Below are 13,783 nucleotides of genomic sequence, written 5' to 3' on the forward strand. Positions count from 1 at the left end.
GGAGGGCAGTTGGGAGGGACCAGGCCTGCAGGGGAGTGCAGTTGGGGGGGGAACAGGCCTGCAGGGAGGGCAGTTGTGGGGGACTAAGCCTGCAGAGGATGGCAGTTATGGGTTACCAGGCCTGCAAGGGAGGGCAGTTAGGGGCAAACAGGCTGGAAGGGGAGCAGTTAGGCATCAATCAGGCTGGCAGGGGAGTGGTTAGGGGTTGATCAGGCTGGCAGGTGGAAGCAGTTAGGGGCAATCAGGAAGGCAGGAAGGTGAGCAGTTGGGAATCAGCAGTCCTGTGTTGTGAGAGTGATGTCCGCCTGCCCGTCTAAATGGGCAGTCAGACATCCCTTGAGAGGTCCCAGATTGGAGAGGGTCAGGCTGGGCTGAGGGACACCACCCCCACCCCTGTGCACGAATTTCATGCACCGGGCCTCATATATATATATATATATATATATATATATATATATATATATCCTATCTAATAAAATAGTAATATGCAAATTGACCACACCTTCACTACTCCCAAGCCACGCCCACCAGCCAAAGGCACGCCCACCAGCCAATCAGGGCGAGTATGCAAATTACCCAACAAAGATGGCGGTTAATTTGCATACGCTGAGGGAGGGAGGAGTGAAGACTGAAGACAACTTAGGAGGAAGAGGGAGGAAAAGCGGAAAGCAAGGTGGCTGCCAGAGGGAAAGCCCAGGCGGGGCGGGACGGAGCGGGCGGGCGGCAGCAGCAGCGCACTCGGCTGCAGCAGCTGCTTGCAGGATTCTTCCTGTAAATGGGCTACTAGTATATATATATATTAGAGGCCTGTTGCACATACTTTCATGCAATAGACCTTCCTTCACCTGGCTGCCGGCACCAGTTCTCCGCCAGCACCAGTTTTCCTTTGGCCACCCGCCGATCGGAGCACCTCCCACCAGCACGATCGGCCACCCCAAGTTCCTCTAGCACCAGTTTTCCTCTGGCCACCCGCTGATTGGAGCGCCTCCCGCCAGCACAATTGGCCACCCCGAGTTCCTCCAACACCAGTTTTCCTCTGGCCACCCGCCGATCAGAGTGCCTCCCGCCAGCACTCCGATCAGAGGGTGGCCAGAGGAAAACTGGTGCTGGTGGAAAACTGGTGCCGGCAGCCACACAATCGGCCACCCCGAGTTCCACCACTGGCGCCTTCTGCCAGCCCCATGGGTCCTCCCGCAGTGCCGGCCATTGAGGCTGGCAAGAGGAACAGGCAGAGGGGACTCGTGAGTCCCTGCCCCCCACTCCTCTCGCCAGCCCAATCAGCCACCCCGAGTCCCACCCCCAGCCTCCCACCAGCCCAATCGTGGGCGTAGTGGAGTGATAGTTATTTGCATACTTCCCTTTTATTAGGTAGGATATATATATATATATTCATTCTAATTAAAGGGTAATATGCTAATTAGACTGGGAGACCTTCCAGGAGGCCTTATGGACTTCCTTCCAGATAAAGCCATGTTGGTGGAACTGAGGCAGAGATGGTTAGGGGCAATCAGGCTGGCAGGGGAGGGCAGTTGGCGGTGAGCAGGCTGGCAGGGGAGAGGTATGTGGGGGCAAGCAGAATAGCAGGGGGGCAGGTGAGAGTGAGCAGGCAGGCACTGGGGCAGTTGGGGGTAAGCAGGCTGGCAGGGGGGGCAGGTGGGGGAGAGCAGACCACCGTGGAGGCAGTTGGGGTTGATCAGTTTGGCCAGCAGAATGGTTAGAGGCGATCAGGCAGGCAGGCAGGTGAGCGGTTAGGAGCCAGCAGTTCTGGATTGTGAGAAGGATGTCTGACTGCCGGTTTAGGCCCCATCTCCCAGGTATCAGGCCCAAACTGACAGTCGGACATCCCCTGAAGTGACACAGATTGGAGAGGGTGTGGGCCAGGCTGAGGGACACACCCCCAATGCATGAATTTTGTGCATCGGGCCTAGTGTATAATAATAAAAGCTTAATATGCTAATTAGACCAGAAGTCCTCCAGACGTCCTTCTGGGATGAAGCTGGGATTTCAGCTCTGAGATTGAGGCAGTGATCCAGAAGCGAGGGGCGAGAGAGAGATCGAGGCTGCCCCAACTTCAAAGGCCTACTGTTGCAAGAATTTCATATATATATATATATATATATATATATATATATATATATATATAGTTGCATTATTATTTATTTTGCATCCTACTAATGCAATGATACCCAGATTTGCTGGTTATTATTATTTTTCCCCTATTTTCCTTGCCAAAACATATTTTAATTCTGTACAAAACTATTATTTTGATAGAAAATTTAAAAGTAGAAAAAAAATCAAGATTTTTTCCCCAAACATCATTATCTGGAGATAGTGGTCTTAGAATTTTTGAATATTTGGTCCAAATTTTACAATGTATCTTCTTATCAATGTGAATTTACAAATATATGGATTTGTTTTTAAACAAAAAATGATCTAGCCATGTACAATTCTTTGAAATTTCCTTTTTTGTTCTTCAGAGGACAATTAATTCATTCACTTTTTACACTTCTTAAATTACTCATGCCCTGGTGCAACATTCTAAACATTGAAAGGAAATTAATTAGAAGGTTGTCGGCAAGGTGGGACTGGGCAAGACCAGCCAGACATGCCCTGGAGCCAACCTCCCATGGTCCCTCCCTGGCTGGCCACGCCTGGGGTGGCACCCTGGTGGGCATCTGTGGAGTGAGTGGGGTACCTATGGCAGGTGAGGTCTCTCGGCCTGGCGTACAGGGATTGGACCAAAACCGGCTCTCTGACATCCCCAAGGGTCCTGGATTGCAAGAGGGTGGTTCTCAGGTGACACACCCCAGAATCGGGCTCCCTCCTCTCTGGTTCCAGGGTGCATCACCCAAGAACCGCCTCTGCCAAGTCACTGCAGTTCAGCAGCTCCTGCGTTGCCTGTCTGCACCCTGGTGGTCAGTTCGTGTCATACTGACCTGTTGGTTGGCCTGTCAGAAGGGCACTTAGCCTTTCAAATATATAGATTTTATGTGTCTTATTTTAAGTAATATTGGTTAACATTGATTAGCATATTAAATATATGTAAAGATTGCCACTTAATTCTTGTATAAATGTAGAATGATCACATGACTTTAGCAAATAATCTGGCACTTTCTTTTTTTTTTTTCCACAAGGAAACACAAACATGAAACTTTATTGCAGTCACTTAACACATTGGTGTTAATATTTTTTTCCAACAGAAAAGAAAAGGGCATCTAGACTGTCTCCAGTTTGCCCTCACAAAAAACCATAATCTACCGTTATCAGAAACTAGTTGGTAAATTAAAATATAGTAGGAACTTTTCAGAATCTTCTTTTTCATGAAACTCATTAGAGCATCATCTCCATGTCAAAGCATTCACTCTGGGGCTGCTGAAACCTAGTGGAATGACCTCATGATCTTGTGAAGAACCTCCTGGGCCTCCTGGTTGTGTTGCTATGCTATGCCAGGGTGAGGGGGCGACCGGGTGTGAGGTCTCCTGTGGCATTCAGTCTGGGGGAAGGGGCAGAGGAAAGGGCCTGCAGTCTGTCCCTTCCAGAGGGAACGCAGTGGCCAGAGATCCAGGGTGCCAGCAGCAGGGGCCCATCGGGTCAGCACTTTGTGAGCCTCCAGGGGACAAGGCATGGAGGGGCTCTCAGCCTTCACACGTGGAATCTGCTATCTCCACCGCTCCACTACCTCAGCCCCACTTTGGTGTGGCATGGGGAAGAGGGGACCCCAGCCTGTTGGGGGCCCAGCCCCGCCAGGAGCAGTGGCTACACCAGGCTGCTCAAATCACGCCCTGCTCCAGCAACCTGGTGCTTTCCTCTCACTTTGCATTCCCACAATTACTATATGACTCAGGAATTCCATTTCCAAGTACCAAGAAAAATGGAAGACAAAATTGCACAAAGACATGTACATTAATATTTATAGCAGCTTTATTTATAAAAGCTGAAATGTCTACAAATGATCAACAGGTAAATGTACAAGCAAGTTGCAATGGATATCTTCAATGGCACACTACTTAGGAAGACACTAATGAATTACTAATAATCACAACAGGGATGAATCCTGTATGAAGGAAACCAGACAGAAATGAGTACATGCCATATGATTCTATTTATATGAAATTCTAGAGTAGATCATTGTAACCGTAATGACAACATTCTTGGCCTGACTTATGGAAATGGTTACATGGCTGTTTATATTAATACCAACAATGTAACTGTATACTTAAAATGGATGCTTTTTATTGGGTGTAAGCCACAATGAAGTCAATATAAATAATTGAAAGTACAAAAATTATGAGAAAATGGAGGCAATGTTTGGGGGAAAGTTGATGGGAATTTGTTAGCTTGAAGGTTGGAACAGTATTTTAGAGGAAGATTTTGAGAGAAAGGAAACATGGCTTCTCCCTCATCGCAGCAGCATTTTTTTTGAAGATTCCAATTATCCAAATTTATAAAAACCCTAGGTCCGACACGACCAGAGGCTTGACCAACCGAAGTTAGTGCTACAGTCAGTGCTGGGTTGCTATGGCGACAACCACGTTGGCATGGTGACCCAGCACTGACTCCTGAGGCGGGCTATGAATCAGGCCCAGAGAGAGGCCTGAAGAGAAAAGCAGGGTTTGATCCATAACCTCTGTGGCAGATATTGATCAGCACTTGCTTCTCTCTTTCTCTCCATGTCTGGCCAGCAGCCACGCCTCCATTTCTCTCCAGGCCTCCACTTTTTCTCTCCAGGCCTCTATTGGGGCTGCCTTTCTGATCAGGCCCCATTGATAGGCCCAGAGATGCTGACTGGCATAGAAACAAACCAATCAGAACCAAATCTGGGTAAAGTGTGAGGAGCCAATTGCTGCCTAGGAGGCAGAGCTTTTGACAATGACTGGCATAGAAACCAACCAATCAGAACCAAATTGGCTGGCAGAGGAGGGCAGTTGGGGGCTAGATTAGGCCGGCAGGGGAGGGAAGTTGGGGGCGACCAGGCTGGCAGTGGAGGGCAGTTGGGGACCATCAGGACAGCAGGGGAGGGCAGTTGAGGATGACCAGGTCAGCAGGGGAGGGCAGTTGGGGGCGATCGGGCCAGCAGAGGAGCAGTTAGGTGTTAATCAGGCCAGCAAGGGAGCGGTTAGGGGATGATCATTCTGGCAGGCAGAAGTGGCTAGGGGCAATCAGTCAGGCAGGCGGGCAAGTGGTTAGGAGCCAGCAATCCTGGATTGTGAGAGGGATGTCTGACTGACAGCAATCGCGCCTAAACTGACAGTCAAACATTCTCTGAGGGCTCCTAGATTGGAGATTGTGCAAGCTGGGCTGAGGGACACCCCCCCACCCCAGTGCACGAATTTCATGCACCGGGCCTCTAGTCAAAAATATAAAGTTAAAGCTTCTGATTGGTATCTAAAATGTTTGTTTGGAATCTCACCTGCTTATTTACTTAGTCAGCACTCATCCTCTTATTTTCCTGTTACCTGTATCTTTATGTATCAATAGTTATTTATCTACTAGAGGCCGGTGCACAAATTTCATGCACAGGTAGGGTCCTTAGGCCTGGCCAGCGACCAGGGCCAATCTGCAGGGTGACTGGTGGGACAATCGGGAAGTCCCCGCTGGCACCCACCTTGGCTGGCCTGGTGCTGCCTGCTCGCTGACCCAGCCCCTCGCTGCCACTGCCAGTCACCTCCCTCTGTGGGGCGACAGGTGGGAAAATTGGGGGGCCCCTGCTGGCACCCACCTTGGCTAGCCTTGTGCTGCCCGCTTGCCACCCCCGCCCCCTGCCACCACTGCTGGTTGCAGTTCCTGTGTTGAGCATCTGACCCCTGGTAGTCATTACGCATCATAGCGACCGGTCGTTCTGCCCATCATTCTACTGGTCAGTCGATTTGCATATTAGGCTTTTATTATATAGGATACCTCTCTGTGTGAACATATATAATGCACATAATTATATACCATATAAGAATTTAAAAATGTTTTATTTATCTCATGTCCTCTGTTTCACAGAAAAAATTGGATGTTATACTATTGAAAAGAACTCTGAAAATACAAATCATTATGGATAAAGCCTTGGTATGCATTCTTGATACATTTCATCATATCTTTCTTTTGTGTTTAAATACAAAAGGAATAAGAAACATTCTTTCTTTGCAGTACAGATATAAAGTGTTCAACATGTGTATTTCAGTACAGCAGAGCATAAAGGTATATCAATTGCCTCTTCATTGAAATATGGAGACCAGTATTTATGGTATTGATATCTAAATCAGTATGCAACTCCTGTAACAATGTATAACTTTGTGTGTGGGGGAGGCTTCTACTACACTATAATACATTGGATTATGACTAACTGCAGATATTTCCAATCCAACCCTAATTGTGGTGAAATTTTCTTTCTTGAATTGCTTTCCATTTTAAAACAAGTATTTGTTTTATTACTCAATTGGTGATTCCTGTTATTGAGTATTTTCTTTCATAAGATTATTTTATGCTTTATAAACACTTGTGATGCCTGGTGGAAGTTATAAATGTTAATAATGGGAAGAATTATTCATAGGAATGTTCATTTAGTTATGGGAATTCTTAACAAAGCCATATGGATCAGAAGTTAAACAGTCTAATTTGTTATCACTGTTATTTTTTCATCAGTCTCTCAATGACTATAATAATGTTCTACTTTTTTTCTTTTTTAGGTTCTTTATTGTTTAAAGTATTACATATGAATTATCCCCCGCCCCCCCCATTTCCTTTCCCTGTTCATTCCATCACCTTTCTGCAAATGCCCTCACCCCACTTACTGACTGTGCTCATGGGTTACACTTATATGCATGCATACAAGTCCTTTGGTTGATCTCTCCCCAGCTTCTTCCCCCACTGTCTCCCCTTGCCTGTGAGGTTGGATTGTCTGTTCAACGCTTCTATGCCTCTGGATCTATTTTAGTTCACCAGTTTATGTTGCTCACTATATTCCACAAATGAGTGAGATCGTGTAATATTTATTGTTCTCCTACTGGCTTATTTCGCTTTGCATAATGCTCTTCAGCTCCATCCATGCTGTTGTACATGGTAAGAGTTCCTTCTTTTTTACAGCAGCATAGTATTCCACTGTGTAGATGTACCACAGTTTTTTAATCTACTCATCTGGTGATGGGCACTTAGGCTGTTTCCAAATCTTAGCCATTGTAAATTATGCCACTATGAATATAGGGCAGCAATATGTCCTTTCTGATTGGTTTTTCTGGTTTCTTGGGATATATTCCTAGAAGTAGGATTACTGGGTCTAATGGGATTCAATTTTTAACTCCATACTGTTTTCCACAGCAGCTGCACCAGTCTGCATTCCCACCAGCAATGCACAAGAATTCCTTTTTCTCCACATCCTTGCCAGCAATTTTCATTTGTTGATTTGTTGTTGATGGCCGTTCTGACAGGTGTGAGATGATACTGCATTGTCATTTAGATTTGCAACTCTCAGGTGATTAGTGACTTTGAGCATATTTTCATATGTCCCATTTGTTTCTTTTCTCCATAGTTTCCTTTGTGCTAGGTGCTGTATCAATAAAAATATTTCTATGACATATGTCTGATATTTTTCTGCCAATGGATTCCTCTAAGATTTTTATGGTTTCTTGTCTTATGTTTAAGTCCTTTATCCATTTTGAGTTTATTTTTGTGTATGGTATAATTGGTGGTCTAGTTTCCTTTTTTTTTGCCTATATCTGTCCAATTTTCCCCACATCATTTATTGAAGAGACTATCTTGATTCCATTGTATGCTTTTGCTACCTCTGTCAAATATTAATTGAGTATAATGGCTTGCGTCTATTACTGGGTTCTCTGTTTGGTTCCATTGGTCTATATGTCTATTCTTGTGTCTGAACTAGCAGTCTTGAGAGCAGTGGCTTTGTAATATAGCTGGATATCTGCTATTGTGATCCCTCCAACTTTGCTCTTCTTTTTCAGGATTGCTGTGGCTATTCGGTGTTTTTTTTTTTTATGCCAGTTGATTTTTTCGGAGCATTTGTTTTGTGAAGTATTGGTATTTTAATGGGGATTGCAATGAATCTATAAAATTCTTTGGGTAGTATAGACATTTTAATGATTTGATTCTACCGATTCATGAGCATGGTATATTCTTCCATTTTTCTTATGTCTTCCTCTATTTTTTTTTCAAGGTCCTGTAATTTTCTGACCATAGGTCTTTTACCTGCTTAGTTAAGTTTATTTCTAGGTATCTTCATTTTTTTTTGTTGTAATGGTAAATGGGATTGTGCATTTAGTTTCTCTTTCTGTAAGCTTGTTGTTGTATGAAAAAAGCCATAGATTTCTGAGTGTTAATTTTTTATCCTGCTACATATCCTGATCTGGGGACCCCTTCAGGGCAGGCCAGCTGGTTCCCACCTGTGCACTAGGCCTCTATCCTAGTTTCTAGAATGCTTTTATTTTTTCTTTGATTTCTTTGGTAACCCAAGCATTGTTTAATAGCTGCTATTTAGCCTACATGTGCTTGATGTTTTGGAGCATTTAGGGGAAGGGAGGGAGGCCTCAGCTGGTGGTGGCATCAGGCATCCAGGGGAAGGGCGGGAGTACTCAGCTGGCAGCTGGAAGCTGCTAGGGATCCTACCAGTGCACAAATTTCGTACACTGGGTCTCTCGTTTTGAATAATATAACTATCACTAGGTGCCCGGTGCATGAAATTTGTACACTGGGAAGGGTCTCTCAGCCCAGCCTGCCCACTCTAACATACTGGGAGCCTTCAGGGGATGACCTACTGATGCCTTAGGCCTGCTCCCCATTGGGAGCGGGCCCAAGCCGCAGTCTGGCCTCCCTTTGCAGGAGGCGACCGGGCTGATCAGGGGAAAGCGCCAGCCCCATCACCCTGCTGCTGCAGCCACTGCCAGTCATTGCAGCTGCCAAGGTATTTTCATCAACACGGACTCCAGTCCATTCTCCATGAAAAAAAGACAACTTTCTTTAAGCATTTTCAAGATGTGTCTTTCATAGGATATGATATTTCTTTCTTTATTTTTCTTTTTATCCTCACCTGAGGATATGTTTCCATTGATTTTTTCCTCTTCCCTCTGATACCAGGCTCGGCCCCTTCCCAAGCCTAAAGCCTCCACCCCAGGCTTTAGGCTTGGGTAGGGGACCCTCCTTCCCCTCCTATTGCAGGCTCGGCCCCTTCCCAAGCCTAAAGCCTCTGCCTGATGGCCGGCTGGGAGTGACCTGGGTGCCGAGGAGGTTCTTGAAACCCAGGTATGTATGCAAATTAACTGCCATCTTTGTTGGGTTAATTTGCATACTTACTCTGATTGGCTGTGGGCATAGCAGAGTTACAGTCAATTTACATGTTTCTTTATTGTTAGGTAAGAAGATATTATATGACATCTGCTTTTTGTCTAGGAATTTCCTGGTATATAATTTCATATTTTTAATATTTCTATGTCTTTGAAATCTAGGTGTTTTAATTTTAATTTGCACAAGGTATCTTTTTTTATAGCCTTTCCTATTTGTGGTATTGATAATTTGTGATTATTGACTCATTTACACATCATACTTTTATTTCTTTATTCTTACTTTTCACATATTTAGCCTTAAAAAGGATAACTTTCACTCATACCACACTCAAGCTGCAATGTATAAATTTACAATGTGGCTTAGTAAGAAAGGTCATATACAAATAAATGCCAAGGTGCAAACATAGCATTTTAGGGAGTTAAGAGAATAGAATCATAGAATCCCTTTGTCTATTTCAGAGAATTGTGACCATTAGATTTTATTTTTTGTTAGTAATCTTCTGCAGACTTGGTGAAGATTATTGAAAATCTGAAACTGCCACTTTTTATGCTCTTCTCAAACACTTTTAAATGTGTGTGAAAAAAAATCAATATGAAGGATTTCAGAAAAAATATTATAATTTTTTGTTCTCTTAAAGGAGTATATATTATTAAATTTGCTCACTATCATGGTACTCAGAGCTCTGTGTTAGACCAAAACACTTAGTGGTTTAGTTAGAGACTTGATTCTGGTTCTTACTCTTAGTATTTATACATTCTTGGAATGTTAAATTTTAACCCTTAATTTTTACATCTGTGAACATGAAGATAGTCAGAATCTCATCATTTTAATATTATTTATTAATATTTAAATGCTGAATGTTTATGTCTAAAACTTCTTAAGCTTTTGATAAATCTTAATCTTCTGCTTTTGTCTTTCACTTAGTCACCTATTATAGTATTTCATATCTATTGAAATGTGATATCTTAGTAATTTTCACTAGTGACTAAGAAATATAACTTGTCTTTCAGTATGATTATATGGGCTCTGAAGTGGCTGTTGCAACTGAGAAAATTGTCCATATCTTTGGTCTTATCAACACTGTAAGTGGTTATGTTTTGTATACTAAATAAGAAGCATTCTCAATTATTCAATAACATTATTTATAGATATAGAATTAACATTTTTATAAAAGTATAGTCCTACCAACCTGTTTCACTTCCAATGGGTTTCATCTCCAAATTACACTAAATTGAATATATTAGCATTTCTGTATAGAGATGTAATGTTATATCTGTGATTGTCTAAATTGTATATCATGCATCTTATGTTTTCAGATGTTTTCCCAGCTGGAACTGACTGTTATATTAACATCTTTGGAGATCTGGTCAGATCAAAATAAGATTTTATGTATTGGGGAAGCTAATGAACTACTACAAAGATTTGTGTCATGGAAAGGAAACAATTTGTTTCAGAGGTCCCATGATATGGCATTCTTGTTGACGTAAGTTCCTTATTTGCATTGAAAATATGGTTTATCAAATTATTTTATATATTAGCTATCAAAAATACATATAAATATTAAGTATAATGACAAAAAAGAATGTATGAGTACAATGTTGGCAAGTGCTAAGTAAAAATATCGGATAACAAGGTAGCATAACAAATCATGGTCGGCCATTATTCTCAGAGTGGACTATTTACCTGTGGAAATGTAATGAACTGGAAATTATAGGAAGTCTTGGGATATACATGAGCCTCTGAGTTTTTAAAGATTTTCTTAGATGCAAATAACTGAAGCCATCATTTTAACATTAAATAAAATATAGTAAGTTAAGAGAATGCAATAATTGTATACAAAGCTTGTCGCAATCCACAAGATTAAAATGGTTATGTGCTCACCTCTGGTATTCCTGTATTGACCTAAGTTGTAGCTATTTAATTACTTGCAGTATACCTTTCAAAGGATTGTGCATAGATTTTTGTTTTAATAATTTAATTATTTTAGATTTTAAAAATTCATAATTCTGAAGTCTTAAAGAATTATAGAATAAATCTATTGGTATATCCTGTAGAATCTAAGGTGAAGTTTGGGAATTTAGGAGCAACTTTAAGAACTAAAATGAATGAGGACAGTTTGTGCACCCTATTTCTCTTTTTCTTTATATTCTGTCTCTCTATTTGTCCTCCAATGCAACATTTTTATATGCTTTAAAGGTTTCGCTATGTGAAAATCATGGGAGTAAGCCCTCCTGACTATTACAACCTAGAATTATATCCACCCAGAAGTGACAACAGTGCTGATTAAATGTTTGTAAGGATTGGACACTGCAGTGTCCTGGGAAGTGTATCAAATAATGTTGAAGCGTTTCTTAGAACTTAACTTTGTATAAACTACATGAGGTTACCCAAATAGAAAAATGATTAAATGCATTGGAGTTGATATGAAATATTCACATTTTAACAAAGAGAGCTTTATTGAGGAATCCAATTCTTAAAAAGTCATTAAATTATTAATCATTTAAAATGCACTTATCCTCAATACAATTTTTATTATTTAGTTACAGGGATTATCCAAATTATGTGGGAGCAACATATCATGGAAGGGCATGCGATCCAAAACTTGCTGCAGGAATTGCTCTGGTATGCATTTTATTCCCATCTCTTCAGGAGTTATGTACCCTGTTGAAAGTTAATATCCACTTCAAGGAGAAAAAGTACATGTAGTGTATCTACCACAATAGTTTGACAGAATTTTAGAAAGTGTTTTTATTTTGATTTTTATAGATTATGGAAACTCAAATGGTGTAATACTAAAAATGGTTTTTATTATGGTTAAATACATATAAAATATAGTATCTTAACTATTGTAAGTACATGGTGTAGTAGTGTTAATTTCTTTACATTGTGATAAGCTTATCTGCAGAGCTTTTCATCTTTCATAACTGAAACTTTGTACCCTTTGAGAAAAATGGCCCTAATTTCCAAAACTTCTAGCCACTGACAACCACCATTCTACCCTCTTCTTCTCTGAATATGACATTTTTACATTCCATGTATAAGGGAAATCATGTAATATTTGTCTTTTCCTGACTTATTTCACTTAGGATTGTATTACCCTGCTATACCCATGTTTATGCAAAGGCAGGATTTTATTATTTTTATGGCTAAATAATATTTCATTTTGAGCTACCTTTGCATATCTGTATATATAAAAGCAAAATATGCAAATTGATCAGACAGCCTTAAGGCCACTCACTATGATGTGCACTGACCACCAGGGGACAGACGCTCAACACAGGAGCTGCCCCCAACCCTCAGGCCCCAATCGCCCTATCAGGGTCCTGCAGGAAAACCTCTTGGCCCCTCCTCCCGGCTGGCAGGCTCTGATCGCCAGATGGGGAACAGGGAACCATGGATGGGTGGAGGTGTACACGGGCTGCGCCAGACCAAGGTGGGTGCAAGCAAGTGTGGCCTGATTGCCCCACTGGTTGCCCCACACACAGAGGGCCACCGGCGATGGTGGTGGGGAGTGGGGGCAGTTGCAAGCAGCTGGGGAAGATTGGCCCTAATCACAGGCCAGGCCTAGAAACCCTACCCATGCAGAATTTCATGCACCGGGCCTCTAGTGGTATAATATAGGGGTATATAAGTATGCATATGTGTCTGTTTTTGTAATTGTGTGTGTGTGTAACATTTTCTTTATCCATTCATTTGGCAATAGACACTTAGGCTGTTTCCATACCTTGGCTATTCTGAATAATGCTGCAATGAAAGGGCAATGCAGATATCTCTTCTATTTCAAATATGTTTGATATATACTCAGAAGTGGGTTTGCGGTCTCATATGGTAATTCTATTTTTAATAATTTAATAACTGCTTACAATAGTTTATAATCTCAACAGTTTATATTGCATCATGAAAACATCACCAACACTCGTTATTCTCTGTTTGTTTTTTATCCTCACATAACCCGATGACATGTTTATTGATTTGAGAGAGGAAGAAAGGAAGTGAGACAGAAAGAAAGAGAAATAGAGAGAGAGAGAGAGAGAGAGAGAGAGAGAGAGAGAGAGAGAGAGAAGTCGATGTGAGAGAAAAACATTGATTACTTGCTGACTCAAACCCAAAACCTTGGTATGTTCCCTGACTGGAATATAATGAACAACATAATCTAAACAACAACAGGGGATCTAACCTGCAACCCTTTGGTGTATGGGATGATGCTCCAACCAACTGAGCCACCCAGCCAGGACATTGTCTGGATTTTTAAATAGCAGCCATCCTAATTGATATGAGGTGACAGCTCATTGTGGTTTTCATTTGTATTCCTCTGATCGTTAGTAATGTTGAGCATCTTTTCATATGCCTTTTGGATTTTTGCATATCATCTCTGGAGAAATGTCTATTCAAATCCTTCGTACATATTTAAATTGAGCTATTTGATTTTTTGTTGCTAAGTGACAGGAGTTCTTTATGTAATGGTTATTAATCCCTTATCAGATACATGATTTGCAAATATTTT

General features: G+C 41.8%; 1 protein-coding gene across 1 annotated transcript in view; it reads left to right on the forward strand.

The window, feature by feature from the left end:
* LOC307104493 (A disintegrin and metallopeptidase domain 3-like) overlaps positions 1–13,783 on the forward strand; it is a gene marked incomplete at both ends in the record, with an annotated part of 100,290 nt that overhangs the window by 24,693 nt on the left and 61,814 nt on the right. Inside the window, 4 exons of the mRNA XM_079779379.1 lie at positions 5,989–6,054; positions 10,290–10,361; positions 10,596–10,762; positions 11,820–11,901. Of these exons, the coding sequence (XP_079635505.1) occupies positions 5,989–6,054; positions 10,290–10,361; positions 10,596–10,762; positions 11,820–11,901 (387 nt within the window). The remainder of the gene's footprint in view (positions 1–5,988; positions 6,055–10,289; positions 10,362–10,595; positions 10,763–11,819; positions 11,902–13,783) is intronic.

The sequence above is a fragment of the Cnephaeus nilssonii genome (assembly GCF_951640355.1).
Source record: "Cnephaeus nilssonii genome assembly, chromosome: 8".
NCBI lineage: Eukaryota > Metazoa > Chordata > Mammalia > Chiroptera > Vespertilionidae > Cnephaeus > Cnephaeus nilssonii.